This window comes from Boleophthalmus pectinirostris, unplaced genomic scaffold (genome assembly GCF_026225935.1).
Source record: "Boleophthalmus pectinirostris isolate CB_2022bp ecotype Guang Dong unplaced genomic scaffold, ASM2622593v1 HiC_scaffold_22, whole genome shotgun sequence".
Classification (NCBI taxonomy): Eukaryota; Metazoa; Chordata; class Actinopteri; order Gobiiformes; family Gobiidae; genus Boleophthalmus; species Boleophthalmus pectinirostris.
Window position 1 is genome coordinate 292,001 of NW_026571190.1, and position 19,272 is coordinate 311,272.

Below are 19,272 nucleotides of genomic sequence, written 5' to 3' on the forward strand. Positions count from 1 at the left end.
CATCTACATCTACACAACACATCTACATCTACACAACACATCTACATCTACACAATACATTTACATCTACACAATACATCTACATCTACACAACACATCTACATCTACACAAGACATCTACATCTACACAATACATCTACATCTACACAATACATCTACACAACATATCTACATCTACACAAAACATCTACATCTACACAACACATCTACATCTACACAAAACATCTACATCTACACAATACATCTACATCTACACAATACATCTACATCTACACAACACATCTACATCTACACAACACATCTACATCTACACACACACATCTACATCTACACACACATCTACACATCATACAAAAACATCTACATCTACACAACAACATCTACATCTACACAAAACATACATCTACACAATCATCTACATCTACATCTACACAACACATCTACATCTACATACACAACACATCTACACAACACATCTACATCTACACAAGACATCTACATCTACACAATACATCTACATCTACACAATACATCTACACAATACATCTACATCTACACAATACATCTACACAACATATCTACATCTACACAAAACATCTACATCTACACAACACATCTACATTTACACAACACATCTACATCTACACAAGACATCTACATCTACACAACACATCTACACAACAACACATCTACATCTACACAAACATCTACATCTACATCAAACATCTACATCTACACAAACACATCTACATCTACACAACATCTACATCTACACAATCTACATCTACACAACACACATCTACATCTACACAATACATCTACACAACATCTACATCTACATCTACACAAGACATCTACATCTACACAAACATCTACATCTACACAACACATCTACATCTACACAACACATCTACATCTACACAATACATACACACATCTACATCTACACAACACATCTACATCTACACAACATACATCTACACAATACATCTACACATCTACATCTACATCTACATCTACATCTACATCTACACAACAATCTACATCTACATCTACACAACACATCTACATCTACACAACACATCTACATCTACACATCTACATCTACACAACTACACAACATCTACACACACATCTACATCTACACAACACATCTACACACAAACATCTACACAAACATCTACATCTACATCTACACAACACATCTACATTTACACAAAACATCTACATCTACACAACACATCTACATCTACACAAGACATCTACATCTACACAATACATACATCTACACAAATCTACACACACAAACATCTACATCTACACACACACATCTACATCTACACAACACATCTACATCTACACAATACATTTACATCTACACAATACATCTACATCTACACAACACATCTACATCTACACACCACATCTACATCTACACAACACATCTACATCTACACAATACATTTACATCTACACAATACATCTACATCTACACAACACATCTACATCTACACAATCTACATCTACATCTACATCTACACAAAACATCTACATCTACACAACACATCTACATCTACACAATACATCTTACATCTACACAATACATCTACATCTACACAACACATCTACATCTACACAACATCATCTACATCTACATCTACACAATACATCTACATCTACAAACACATCTACATCTACACAACACACATCTACATCTACACAACACATCTACATCTACACAAGACATCTACATCTACACAATACATCTACATCTACACAAACACATCTACAACACAACACATCTACATCTACATCAATACATCTACATCTACACAACACATCTACACATCTACACACACAATCACATCTACATCTACACACAATCTACATCTACACACACACAACATCTACATCATCTACACAACACATCTACATCTAACAACATCTACATCTACACAACACATCTACATCTACACAATACATTTACATCTACACAATACATCTACACAACACATCTACATCTACACAAAACATCTACATCTACACAACACATCTACATCTACACAACACATCTACATCTACACAAGACATCTACATCTACACAACACATCTACATCTACACAACACCTCTACATCTACATCTACACAATACATTTACATCTACACAATACATCTACACAAGACATCTACATCTACACAACACATCTACATCTACACAAGACATCTACATCTACACAACACATCTACATCTACACAACACATCTACATCTACACAATACATCTACATCTACACAATACATTTACATCTACACAATACATCTACACAAGACATCTACATCTACACAAGACATCTACATCTACACAACACATCTACATCTACACAAAACATCTACATCTACACAAGACATCTACATCTACACAACACATCTACATCTACACAATACATCTACATCTACACAGTACATCTACATCTACACAATACATCTACACAAAACATCTACATCTACACAACACATCTACATCTACACAACACATCTACATCTACACAACACATCTACATCTACACAATACATTTACATCTACACAATACATCTACACAACACATCTACATCTACACAAAACATCTACATCTACACAACACATCTACATCTACACAACACATCTACATCTACACAAGACATCTACATCTACACAAGACATCTACATCTACACACCACATCTACATCTACACAATACATCTACATCTACACAATACATTTACATCTACACAATACATCTACACAAGACATCTACACAACACATCTACATCTACACAAAACATCTACATCTACACAAAACATCTACATCTACACAACACATCTACATTTACAAAAGACATCTACATCTACACAACACATCTACATCTACACAACACATCTACATCTACACAAGACATCTACATCTACACAATACATCTACATCTACACAAAACATCTACACACCACATCTACATCTACACAGCACATCTACATCTACACAATACATTTACATCTACATAATACATCTACATCTACACAACACATCTACATCTACACAACACATCTACATCTACACAACACATCTACATCTACACAATACATTTACATCTACACAATACATCTACATCTACACAACACATCTACATCTACACAATACATTTACATCTACACAATACATCTACACATCACATCTACATCTACACAACACATCTACATCTACACAAGACATCTACATCTACACAATACATCTACATCTACACAACACATCTACATCTACACAACACATCTACATCTACACAATACATCTACACAACACATCTACATCTACACAACATCTACTACACAATACACATCTACACACAACACATCTACATCTACACAATACATCTACATCTACATCACACAAACATCTACATCTACACAACACATCTACATCTACACAACAACATCTACATCTACACAATACATCTACACAAACCATCTACATCTACACAACACATCTACATCTACACAACACATCTACATCTACACAAAACATCTACATCTACACAAAACATCTACATCTACACAACACATCTACATCTACACAACACATCTACATCTACACAACACATCTACATCTACACAATACATTTACATCTACACAATACATCTACACAACACATCTACATCTACACAAAACATCTACATCTACACAACACATCTACACAGCACATCTACATCTACACAACACATCTACACAATACATTTACATCTACACAACATATCTACACAATACATCTACACAACACATCTACATCTACACAATACATTTACATCTACACAATACATCTACACAATACATTTACACACTACATCTACACAATACATCTACATCTACACAACACATCTACATCTACACAACACATCTACATCTACACAACACATCTACATCTACACAAAACATCTACATCTACACAACACATCTACATCTACACAATACATCTACATCTACACAACACATCTACATCTACACAACACATCTACATATACACAACACATCTACATCTACACAATACATTTACATCTACACAACATATCTACACAATACATCTACACAACACATCTACATATACACAATACATTTACATCTACACAATACATCTACATCTACACAATACATCTACATCTACACAATACATTTACATCTACACAATACATCTACACAAGACATCTACATCTACACAATACATTTACATCTACACAATACATCTACACAAGACATCTACATCTACACAACACATCTACATCTACACAAAACATCTACATCTACACAAAACATCTACATCTACACAACACATCTACATTTACAAAAGACATCTACATCTACACAACACATCTACATCTACACAACACATCTACATCTACACAAGACATCTACATCTACACAATACATCTACATCTACACAAAACATCTACATCTACACACCACATCTACATCTACACAACACATCTACATCTACACAATACATTTACATCTACACAACACATCTACATCTACACAACACATCTACATCTACACAACACATCTACATCTACACAATACATTACATCTACACAATACATCTACATCTACACACACACACATCTACATCTACACAACACATCTACATCTACACAATACATCTACATCTACACAATACATCTACACAACATATCTACATCTACACAAAACATCTACATCTACACAACACATCTACACTCTACACAAAACATCTACATCTACACAAAACATCTACATCTACACAATACATCTACATCTACACAATACATCTACATCTACACAACACATCTACATCTACACAACACATCTACACAACACACATCTACATCTACACAACACATCTACATCTACACAACACATCTACATCTACACAAAACATCTACATCTACACAATACATCTACATCTACACAATACATCTACATCTACACAACACATCTACATCTACACAACACATCTACACAACACATCTACATCTACACAAGACATCTACATCTACACAATACATCTACATCTACACAATACATCTACACAATACATCTACATCTACACAATACATCTACACAACATATCTACATCTACACAAAACATCTACATCTACACAACACATCTACATTTACACAACACATCTACATCTACACAACACATCTACATCTACACAACACATCTACATCTACACAACACATCTACATCTACACAAGACATCTACATCTACACAAGACATCTACATCTACACAACACATCTACATCTACACAACACATCTACATCTACACAACACATCTACATCTACACAATACATCTACATCTACACAACACATCTACATCTACACAACACATCTACATCTACACAAGACATCTACATCTACACAACACATCTACATCTACACAACACATCTACATCTACACAACACATCTACATCTACACAATACATCTACACAATCTACATCTACACAACACATCTACATCTACACAATACATCTACATCTACACAATACATCTACATCTACACAACACATCTACATCTACACAACACATCTACATCTACACAATACATCTACACAACACATCTACATCTACACAACACATCTACATCTACACAAAACATCTACATCTACACAAAACATCTACATCTACACAACACATCTACATTTACAAAAGACATCTACATCTACACAACACATCTACATCTACACAAGACATCTACATCTACACAATACATCTACATGTACACAAAACATCTACATCTACACACCACATCTACATCTACACAACACATCTACATCTACACAATACATCTACATACATCTACATCACATACATCTACATCTACACAACACATCTACATCTACACAATACATCTACATCTACACAAAACATCTACATCTACACAACACATCTACATCTACACAATACATTTACATCTACACAATACATCTACATCTACACAACACATCTACATCTACACAACACATCTACATCTACACAACAATACATCTTTACATCTACACAACATCTACATCTACATCTACATCTACACACATCTACATCTACATCTACACAACACATCTACATCTACACAACACATCTACATCTACACAACAACATCTACACAATCTACATCTACACATACATCTACATCTACACAACACATCTACATCTACACAACACATCTACATCTACACAACACATCTACATCTACACAACACATCTACATCTACACAATACATCTACATCTACACACACATACATCTATCTACACAACACATCTACATCATCTACACAACACATCTACATCTACACAAAACATCTACATCTACACAATACATCTACACAATCTACACAAAACATCTACATCTACATCTACATACACAACACATCTACATCTACACAAACACATCTACATCTACACAACACATCTACATCTACATCTACACAACAATACATTTACATCTACACAATACATCTACACAACACATCTACATCTACATCTACACAACACATCTACACAGCACATCTACATCTACACAACACATGTACACAATACATTTACATCTACACAACATATCTACACAATACATCTACACAACACATCTACATCTACACAATACATTTACATCTACACAATACATCTACACAATACATTTACACACTACATCTACACAATACATCTACATCTACACAACACATCTACATCTACACAACACATCTACATCTACACAACACATCTACATCTACACAACAATCTATCACACATCTACATCTACACAACACATCTACATCTACACAATACATCTACATGTACACAATACATCTACATCTACACAAAACATCTACATCTACACAACACATCTACACAACACATCTACATATACACAATACATTTACATCTACACAATACATCTACATCTACACAACACATCTACATCTACACAACACATCTACATCTACACAATACATTTACATCTACACAATACATCTACATCTACACAAACACATCTACATCTACACAATACATCTACATCTACACAAAACATCTACATCTACACAACACATCTACATCTACACAACACATCTACATCTACACAACAATCTACATCTACATCTACACAACACATCACACTACATCTACACAATCATCTACATCTACACAATACATCTACACAACACATCTACATCTACACAATACATCATCTACATCTACACAACACATCTACATCTACACAATACATCTACATCTACACAACACATCTACATCTACACACAACACATCTCTACACATACATCTACATCTACACAACACATCTACATCTACACAACACATCTACATCTACACAACACATCTACATCTACACAACACATCTACATCTACACAACACATCTACATCTACACAATACATCTTACATCTACACAATACATCTACACAACACTACATCTACATCTACACAAAACATCTACATCTACACAACACATCTACATCTACACAACACATCTACATCTACATCTACATCACATACATCTACATCTACACAACACATCTACATCTACACAACAGACATCTACATCTACACAAGACATCTACATCACACAACACATCTACATCTACACAACACATCTACATCTACATCTACACAATACATCTTACACATCTACACAATACATCTACATCTACATCAACACACATCTACATCTACACAACACATCTACACATCTACACAAAACATCTACATCTACACAAAACATCTACATCTACACAACACATCTACATCTACACAAAGACATCTACATCTACACAACACATCTACATCTACACAACACATCTACATCTACACAATACATCTTACATCTACATACATACATCTACATCTACACAACACATCTACATCTACACAACACATCTACATCTACACAATACATCTACATCTACACAAAACATCTACATCTACACAACACATCTACATCTACACAACACATCTACATCTACACAATACATTTACATCTACACAATACATCTACACAACACATCTACATCTACACAACACATCTACATCTACACAACACATCTACATCTACATCTACACAATACATCTACATCTACACAACACATCTACATCTACACAACACAACTACATCTACACAATACATCTACATCTACACAACACATCTACATCTACACAATACATCTACATCTACACAACATCTACATCTACACAACACATCTACATCTACACAACACATCTACATCTACACAAAACATCTACATCTACACAACACATCTACATCTACACAACACATCTACATCTACACAATACATCTACACAACATCTACATCTACACAACACATCTACATCTACACAACACATCTACATCTACACAATACATCTACATCTACACAAACATCTACATCTACACAACACATCTACATCTACACAACACATCTACATCTACACAACACATCTACATCTACACACACATACATCATCTACACAAAACATCTACATCTACACAACACATCTACACAACACATCTACATCTACACAATACATCTACATCTACACAACACATCTACATCTACACAACACATCTACATCTACACAATACATCTACACAATACATCTACATCTACACAACACATCTACATCTACACAACACATCTACATCTACACAATACATTTACATCTACACAATACATCTACACAACACATCTACACACATCTACACAACAACATCTACATCTACACAACACATCTACATCTACACAACACATCTACATCTACACAATACATCTACATCTACACAACATACATCTACACACAATACATCTACACAACACATCTACATCTACACAACACATACATTTACATCTACACAACATCTACATCTACACAATACATTTACACACTACATCTACACAATACATCTACATCTACACAACACATCTACATCTACATCTACACAACACATCTACATCTACACAAAACATCTACACAACACATCTACATCTACACAATACATCTACATCTACACAATACATCTACACAACACATCTACATCTACACAAAACATCTACATCTACACAACACATCTACATCTACACAACACATCTACATCTACACAATACATCTACATCTACACAACACATCTACATCTACACAAGACATCTACATCTACACAAGACATCTACACAACACATCTACATCTACACAATACATCTACATCTACACAATACATTTACATCTACACAATACATCTATCTACACAAGACATCTACATCTACACAACACATCTACATCTACACAAAACATCTACATCTACACAAAACATCTACATCTACACAACACATCTACATCTACACAAAACATCTACATCTACACAACACATCTACATCTACACAACACATCTACATCTACACAATACATTTACATCTACATAATACATCTACATCTACACAACACATCTACATCTACACAACACATCTACATCTACACAATACATCTACATCTACACAAAACATCTACATCTACACAACACATCTACATCTACACAACACATCTACATCTACACAATACATTTACATCTACACATCATACTACACAACACATCTACATCTACACACACATCTACATCTACACAACACATCTACATCTACACAATACACATCTACACAAACATCTACACAACACATCTACATCTACACATACATCTACATCTACACAACACATCTACATCTACACAATACATCTACACATACTACACAATACATCTACACAACACATCTACATCTACACAACACATCTACATCTACACAAAACATCTACATCTACACAACACATCTACATCTACACAACACATCTACATCTACACAACACATCTACATCTACACAAAACATCTACATCTACACAACACATCTACATCTACACAACACATCTACATCTACATCTACACAATACATCTACATCTACACAAAACATCTACATCTACACAACACACATCTACATCTACACAACACATCTACATCTACACAACACATCTACATCTACACAATACATCTACACAAAACATCTACATCTACACTACACATCTACACAACACATCTACATCTACACAATACATCTACATCTACACAACACATCTACATCTACACAACACATCTACATCTACACAATACATCTACACAATACATCTACATCTACACAACACATCTACATCTACACAACACATCTACATCTACACAACATCTACATCTACACAATCTACATCTAACACATCTACATCTACACAACACATCTACATCTACACAAAACATCTACATCTACACAACACATCTACATCTACACAACACATCTACACAATACATTTACATCTACACAACATATCTACACAATACATCTACACAACACATCTACATCTACACAATACATTTACATCTACACAATACATCTACACAATACATTTACACACTACATCTACACAATACATCTACATCTACACAACACATCTACATCTACATCTACACAACACATCTACATCTACACAAAACATCTACACAACACATCTACATCTACACAATACATCTACATCTACACAACACGTCTACATCTACACAACACATCTACATATACACAACACATCTACATCTACACAATACATTTACATCTACACAACATATCTACACAATACATCTACACAACACATCTACATCTACACAATACATTTACATTTACACACTACATCTACACAATACATTTACACACTACATCTACACAATACATCTACATCTACACAATACATCTACATCTACACAATACATCTATAGTACAATCAGTAAGAATGTTTAAATGTTGACTCGTCCTTCTGCTCAAAAGCCATAGATTTAACCAGTGAGTGACAGTGTGGTACTTGGTGGTCAAATCACTCGCGACATAAACAACATCGGTTGAGTGGTCAGAACTACAGGTCCAGCTCCCACAGATGAATGCTGTTGTTGTGTCCTTGGGCAAGACACTTAATCCCCCTCACCCCCAGTGTCTATGTACCCTGGTTTGTGAATGTTATATGTGTGTGAATGGGTGAGTGGTTATAGTAAAGCACCGAGTGTCTTGAAGCAGTGTGGAAAAATATGACCATTTATTTTGTGTATATAATATACCAAATTACATATGAGTGGGCTAGGGGCTAGGACAGATCACAAGATGACTCAAACAGGAATGGATGACATCTAAAACCTCTTCAGACATGTTCTTGATGAAGGAACAGCATTATAGCATTGTAGAAAGCTCATAAAAGTTGATTATACCCCGTCTTTAATCAAAATAAAGATTACACAGATAGAGGTTAGACTGAAAAAAAAATAATAAAGTGTGGTTATCCCTAACTGTAAAATGTTCCCATATCCACATAAGTCACCAATGTCAATGAAAAAGCAAATGTAATTTAGTGTGTATTCAAGTTTTAGATCACACCATGAAAATGTGAATTATACTGATATTCTATAGTATTCTTTGTATTCAGCCTCTAGAGTCTATCATCTGCTCATTTATTACAGCCATATTGCAGTGTATTTTCATGAAGTGTGTTGTAAGTGGTCTTGATGCCCTCTTGTTGTCTAGATGGATGTGGTTCGAGCCAAAGGGGAGCTGGAGGAGCGGAGCCAGAGAGTCCAGTGTGTCAGCAGTCAGATACCCCTGGATGATGCAGTTTTACAAAGGGCCCTGAGTGAGCTGCAGCAACAGCACCACCAGCTGGAGGTCCTGAGCCAACTGAAAGAGTCCTGCCTCAAACACAAGCACTGGAGGGCCATTCTTAGAGGTGTGTGTGTGTGTGTGTGTGTGTGTGAGTGTTTTTTTTCTTTTGATTGCACAGACTTCATTAATGCAGAGCTATTAGCCAAAGTCATTGTACCTGCTCCATAGGACATATGGGTGGTAAAAATGAAGTGAGCAAATCAGAAAACTCCCCTAGAGAACCCGATTTGACTACAAACAAATATGGATGGTGCATTTTTACAGTTGTTACCTGGACATATTTAAAGGGCCCATACTACACAATTTTCTGGTCTATGTTCTAATGTAGTTTCCTTATCACAAACATACCTGGAGTTGTGTTTTATTTCATTCCCACATGTTTAACACACAAATTGTGCAACAGATGGTGGATGTAAAGGCGCTGTGAAAAAACAAAGTATTTCATTTTAAACAATTTGCAGTGATCTAAGATGATTCTTCATTTACTGATTCATTCTGCGCAATTATGCATTTTTATAAGCTCTTTTCACAATTTTCTGCTTAGAGCTGTTGCCATAGTGATTAACAATTTAAAGCAAAATATATATGAATGAGAATGTTTTCAAAATGTTGCATATAACCAAAGTCTGAACTGGAATCGATATATCTGTTCTGCAAGACTCAAAAACATGGGAAAAATTAGGTTAAACTGTTATGGTGTTCCTTTCTGCATGATCCAGTACAAACACTGCACTGTCTAGAATGTTTTTCTTTTGGCAGGCATTGGTCTGAGTCATGTTAAAGAGCACAATTTGACTGTAGAGCAACTGTTGTCCCAAAGACAAGAACAACACCAGTCTGTCCTTAAGAAGGTGAGATGTCTTTCACTAGCAGAACAACTTCTGTTTGATGTGTCCTCAGACTGGCTGGTTGGTGGTTCAGTCATGACTACCGGACTGATCAGATTCTGTCATTGAGAAGTTTTGTTCTCAGATGCTCCTTAAACACCCACAGTTCCATAGTGAGTGATACATTATAGTCATTAGGCTTTACATTAAACGTTTGTGGACGAATGCAGTTTTTGTAAGAGTGTAATTTTTTTCTAAACAAAAGCATTGTATTTGTGTTACCAAAAGGTTCCCAGTCTGACTGAAAAGTACCAGTCCCACAGGAGCTAAAAAAAATACCCAAAGTGTGACCCTGGTGCCTAGTTCCTACTGTATGTATGGGCATCAAAAGGGGACTGGAACTAAAAAAGTACCAGGAAGTGCAAAATGTTGCAACAGTCCCTTGTAGAGTGAGACATCCTCTGCACAACAGCATCAGTGCACACTTGAGACACCTTTTGGGGAAATTGAACACTTTAACATTTTGTTTTATTACTCCATACTGTTACGTCTAATTCATTTTAAAGTTGAGAGTACTCTTACTCAGGCATAAGTCTGGGGTAAGTGACAAAGGCTTTATATAAACAATATAATTGTTTTTCATTGTGCATATCTAAATTTTACCTTCAGATTTCATACAGTGCATTATTATTACGGATTCTGTTTGATCATGAACGTAATAAATGGATAGATTGTCATTTGCAGATTTTCCGGGATGCCAAGGCAGAGCACAACATGGAGTGTGATTTCCAAAAGCTCCAAAAGCAATGGTCTGAAAAACTTCTCACGCTGTCACCTTTCCCAGTCTCCTCTGCAAAACCACAGGGGGAGGGAGGGTCCAGAGAGGAGCACACCTGGACAGTCATGGGTGAGACTGTCAGCGTTTTAACTTAAGGGCGCTGAACCTGATTTTTACTGTCTTAAAATATGAAAAACAGAGCTAGTTCATTTTAAACAGTTTGCAGTTATCCCATCCTAATTATTCACCCTGATGACTTTATAAGCACTTTTCACAACTTTCCGAGGCCATTAAAGCTAACAACAACTAGCATGCTAATGTGCACTTCCTAACAGTAAAATGCTTGCTAATTAGAGGCAGGCAGACAGAGGACACAGCAGTTATTCTGACCTCAAATATATCTGTATTTGCTAAAATTTTGCTTAAATACATCAAATACGGGCCCTTTTATTTCTTTTATCTCAATTAGAAAAACAAATGACATTTAAAGAAGACAAGAGGTATCACTAACATGGTAACCAATAGTAACAGACATCTGACTGTAGTACTCTACTCAAACACAATACCTGCTGCAACGTTCTGAGTCTATGGACAAAATGATAGGCTCTGGATAGTTACAGAGACATTAATCATTAAAGCCCCAAACTGCATAAAAGCACAGAACATGCATTTGTTAATTGAGCAGGCTTGTTTCTCCATAGACCTGACTCGTAATTTGCCCTGATAGAGGGCACTCCACCTGTGCTTTTGTCCATGTTATTGTTCCACAATATGGCTTTTGTCCCTTGTCCTTGATAGTTTTGTCTTTTTTGATCCAGATATTGAAGTCCACCTTGCACAGATTCACTTTGATTTGGCCATTTTATCCAACATGTTTAAGTCCCTGTATAGTGAGGACTTCAGAGCAGAGTTGAACCACTGGCTGCAGTTACTGCATGATCTTGGTAAGCCCACTTAAAGAAGAGATTTGATATATATATATATATATATATATATATATATATATATATATATATATATATATATATATATATATATATATATATATATATATATATATATATATATATATATATATATATATATATATATATATGTTATAAATATATATATTTTTTTTTCTCCACAGAAAATATCCTTTATCTTCTTAAACGGTTTCAGCAAATGTGGACATATTTGACCATACTGTTAAAAACTTCATCTATGAGCATCTTACACACTGAATTGGTATGTATTTGACCTTTTCTTTAAGTAATTGCAACAAAATTTAATATAGACTGAGGTTGCAAAAATTAAGTCGCAAAGACTGTGGTTTAGGACTTACAAACATGTTCTGAAATGTATGTGATTCCTGCAGTACTAAAGGGGAGAATGTTTTGCTTTACTTTAAAATAATACCACACCATGCAAAGACAATGTGTGAAAAAACACAGTTATAAAGTTGAATTGTTCATCTCTAATTTATGAATTGTAATTTTTCCATAGCTGACGCTGTTCAAACCAGTGGATTCAAAATTTCTGAAAATTATGGCTCATATCTCCAGGGACCCTCATGTTATGAGTCTCGTTTCAAACCACCGCGCCCAGAGCCTCCCTGGTGATGACCTTTTCAAGTCTCTCACTTCAGGACTGTCTACGATGGACATCATTACCAACCAGGCCGTGCAGCTCTTGGATTCCGTCCGCAGCCAGTGTTCCCGTCTGTGGTTCCTGAGTGACAGAGAACTCATCTTGGTATTGTCCACACCCCCTAGCCCGTCCTCCATGCTCCCCATTATTTGCAAGCTTTTTAGAGGGGTACAGGAGCTTGAATGTAGAGATATTGATACTAGTTTCAATAGCCAAGCCACACTGGGAGTTCTAAGTCATCTCCAAGAACGCCTTACATTTGTATCTCCAGTAGAACCTTGTCTCAACCCTACGGATTGGCTATCTGACTTTGAAAAGAAGCTTCACTTGACCATGGTAGAATGTATGAGAAAGTGTTCCATTGTTAAGGAACAGCTTGGACCTCCTGAGGAAGTTATGTCTGATGACGGACGATTGGTAGACACAAAGCTTTCTAATGATATCGCTAAACAGATTAAAATCATGCTAGGATTGCTGGCAACACATCCCAGTCAGTGCCTGGAGGTGGCGGAAGAGGCCAAGTGGTGCAGCGTTGTTGAGGACACTTTCCCAAATCCTGTGAAAATCAAAAAAATTGAATTCTACCTGAGAAGCAGAGTGGCAGAGCTTGGGCGTATCATACGGGATAGAGAAATGCTACAGAAAGTCAGCAGTGTGACGTTAGCCTGTGCGTGCCATTTCCTCCGGGCATTGGTCCAGATGACAATGAATCACACACAGATGTTAACCCAGCTCCAGAGTGTACAAGGGCCACTTCATTCCTCCTTTGAGTGGCTAAGTTTGTTCAAATACCACATAAGTACCCATGAGCCTCTGTGTTTCGTTGATGTCTTGAACCATCGACTGCAATATGGTCATGAGTATGTTGGGTCAGCAGACAGGATTATTCCACATACGCCTTCCACAGAATGTGCTAAATTGGGAATTGTTTTAGCTCTAACAAACTTCAGGTGTGGCCTTGTTAATGGTCCTTGCAAGAAAACAAATGTCATTATACAGCTAGCGATGGCTTTGGGAAGAATGGTTTTCATATTAAAGTGTCAACCAAGCATTCGACATGTTACAGTGGAGAATTTGTTGCTTGGTTCCCTTCAGACTGGTGCCTGGCTTGTGCTAGACTCTGCAGATTTGCTGTCTGAAAAAGTTTCTACAACTTTAGGGCAGTATTTGGTTGAAATTCAGGAGTCTTTCTCCAAAATAACAAATAAAAGCACATTTACTTTCAATCCTAAGTGTAAAGTCACTGTAGCTGGCAAACAAGTCCCTGCTTTTTACAACTATGGCTGCATTATGGTTCCATCTAAAGCACAAACACGTAACTTTCCAGAAGAGCTCCGAGCTGCTTCCAGACCAGTCGCCTTAATTCAACCAGACTACAAGTTCATCGCCGAAGTCATGCTCACTTCCATGGGTTTTGTAGATGCCAAGTACCTGAGTCAACGTCTGGTCTCGTTCATCACTTTTGCAAAGGACTGCTTGTGTCTGCCTGGCTGCAAAACCCCAAATGATAACTGTCTTTTCCTCATCTTACAAAATATAATTACCTCTTCCGAACCATACTTAGAACAATCCAGGAAGCAGAGAAACATAAAAGAAGACAATGGGGCAATGCTCACAGTGCAGCGTTTCATAGAGGAAGACGCTGTCTGCAAATCAATCCTTTTGGTCCTCCTTCCTTGGACTCACGAGCTGAACAAAGCCCGAGACTTCCAACAACTTCTCAGGGACACATTCCCGGTAGTTTGCCAGTTTCCATCGCTAGAACATTACCTTGAAGAACACGAAAAGTCTGCAGTAAAAAATGCAATTTTAGAAGTATTACAAACAAACTATTTACAGCCTGATGTGGAAATACTTAACAATGCATTTACAGTTTACCAACATCTGAAAACTGGGAAAGCTGTGATACTTAGTGGTCCTAGTGGCAGTGGAAAGACCAGCTGCTACTCAGTTTTGGCTAGTGCTCTCAATTTGATGGCCAACAAATCAGAAAAACAAGGGTTAACCTCGAGATTTTTTGTGAAGCCTGTAGTTTTGTTTCCAAATTCAATGTCTTGCGAAGAACTGCTTGGCTTTGACTATGACCACAGAGGCTGGCAGGATGGTGCACTCACAACTTTGCTGAGAACCTGTGGAGATGCAAAAGGTCTGGTGAACTGGCTTGTGCTGGATGGAGAGGAACCAAGGAACCGAGCTGAGGATTCAAGCTGGGTGGACATCATAGCCACACTGTGTCACTCTCCTGATGCGTTCATGTGCCTGGCCTCAGGGGAGTACCTCATATCTTCACAAGAACATCTAAAGTTTCTCCTTGAATTAAGTGATCTAAGCACTGCCAGTCCTTCAGTCGTAACAGCATACAGCCTGGTCAATTTCAAAGGTGTTGAGCTATGGAGGTCTGTTTGGAAGAGTGAAATGGACAAGTTCTACCAAAAACATGATCTAAACAATGTTGTGTCACAAATGTGGAAGAATTTGGCTGAAGATCTATTTCCTGCTACACTGCAATTACTATATCAAACTTGTATGTCACCTGCCATCCATACTGAATCTTCTAGAAGGCCTCCAGAAGGACTTCAAGAAATCACATCCTTTTTCCGCATCTTTAAAGCCCTTGTCCAACACTTTGAAGTATGCCTAGATGTCCACGATCCTGGAGATGCAGAAGAGACTGACAGCAGAGGTACACAGCTTTGTAATGTTGGTAACAGTTACTATGGGTCTGCTTTAACCAACTTAAATGTATTACATTTCCAGACATTGCTCCACACGGATCCTACTCAACCTTGACCAGTGGAGAAAATTATGTAACTATGTTAGGAAAGAACTGTTTTTTGATGGCCTACATCTGGGGCTTTGGTGGACATCTTCATCCCAGGTAAAGACCAATAGAGACAGAGGACAAAATGGAGGTCAAGCAGAGACATGGGAACTGTAGGTAGCCACAAATAGTTGTGTAGTAGTCCCTCGTTTATCGCAGGAATTACATTCTAAAAAATAACCCACAATAGGTGAAATCTGCGAAGTAGTCAACTTTATATTTTACAATTATTCTATCTATTTTAAGGCTGTAAAACCCCTCACCACACACTTTATACACTTTTCTCAGACAGGGCAGTTAACCCTTTTTGCATCCTTCTTAAAACGTATTGCTGCTGTCGTCCTTTTGTTATTTTCCCCCTTCTTTATGTAATGAACTGAAGATTAATTTATTCCGTAATGGAGCCCTAGAGCGCAGAGTCCTGCACAGGGCCATTTTTGAGACCCACACTCGCACAGTACAGCACCACACCCACCTGTTAACCTGAGATTATATCAAACTTTTGTGCTGCCTGTGTCACGGACTGAACCAAGACTAAACCAGGACTAACCCAGGACTAACCTAGGACTGATTCCAGGACTGAAGAGGAGGACTAAATCAGGACTGAACTAGGACTAAAACAGGACTAAAACAGCAGTAAACCAGGACTTTGTCGGTGCAGAACATTTCGTCGACATTGTGGGTTTTGTCGGGGAGGAAACTTGCAAACATACAGCATTTCAGAATCACACTGCTAGAGATGCAATATTTATATAAATTTGGCAGCTGAATGCATTCTGTACTGTACTGTACAGGAGACAGGACTCCCCCCTTAGCCAATCAGGATGCAGCGAGAGGAACGCAATGCATGTTCATACACTGTAAAAAAAAAAAAAAAAGCATTCAAAATTGCACAAAAAAAATAAAAAATAATAAAAAAATCAACGAAACAGTGAGACTGCAATATACTAGACTCGCAGTATAGCGAGGGATGACTGTAGTAGCAGAAGTAGTGGCTCAAGAAATGACTGAAGTATGATGTTGATTGATTGATAGCATTTATATAGTGCCTTTCAAGATACCCAAAGTGCTTTACAGTTCATTATTCAGTCACTCCACACTCAGTGGTGGTAAGCTACTATTGTACCCACAGCTGCCCTGGGGCAGACTGACGGAAGCGAGGCTGCCAATCTGCACCATCGGCCCCTCCGACCACCACCATCACTCACGCACACACCACTTTCATACTAGGCAATGTGGGTGAAGTGTCTTGCCTAAGGACACAACAACAGTTTTTTGCCACTGGCGCCCCACTGTAGCACCTGGAATTCCTGGAATGTAAAGAATTTAACATCTTTAAAAAAAATACTACCAGTACAAATAGAAATACAAGTACAAATTGTTAGAGTAACTGTTTTGACATCATCATATCAAA

General features: G+C 36.8%; 1 protein-coding gene across 1 annotated transcript in view; it reads left to right on the forward strand.

Moving 5' to 3' along the window:
- LOC129410279 (dynein heavy chain domain-containing protein 1) overlaps positions 1 to 19,272 on the forward strand; it is a 40,635-nt gene that overhangs the window by 1,049 nt on the left and 20,314 nt on the right. The window contains exons 2-9 of the mRNA XM_055157949.1: positions 11,669 to 11,867; positions 12,563 to 12,654; positions 13,375 to 13,537; positions 14,227 to 14,352; positions 14,538 to 14,635; positions 14,894 to 15,682; positions 16,133 to 17,720; positions 17,795 to 17,915. Of these exons, the coding sequence (XP_055013924.1) occupies positions 11,669 to 11,867; positions 12,563 to 12,654; positions 13,375 to 13,537; positions 14,227 to 14,352; positions 14,538 to 14,635; positions 14,894 to 15,682; positions 16,133 to 17,720; positions 17,795 to 17,915 (3,176 nt within the window). The remainder of the gene's footprint in view (positions 1 to 11,668; positions 11,868 to 12,562; positions 12,655 to 13,374; positions 13,538 to 14,226; positions 14,353 to 14,537; positions 14,636 to 14,893; positions 15,683 to 16,132; positions 17,721 to 17,794; positions 17,916 to 19,272) is intronic.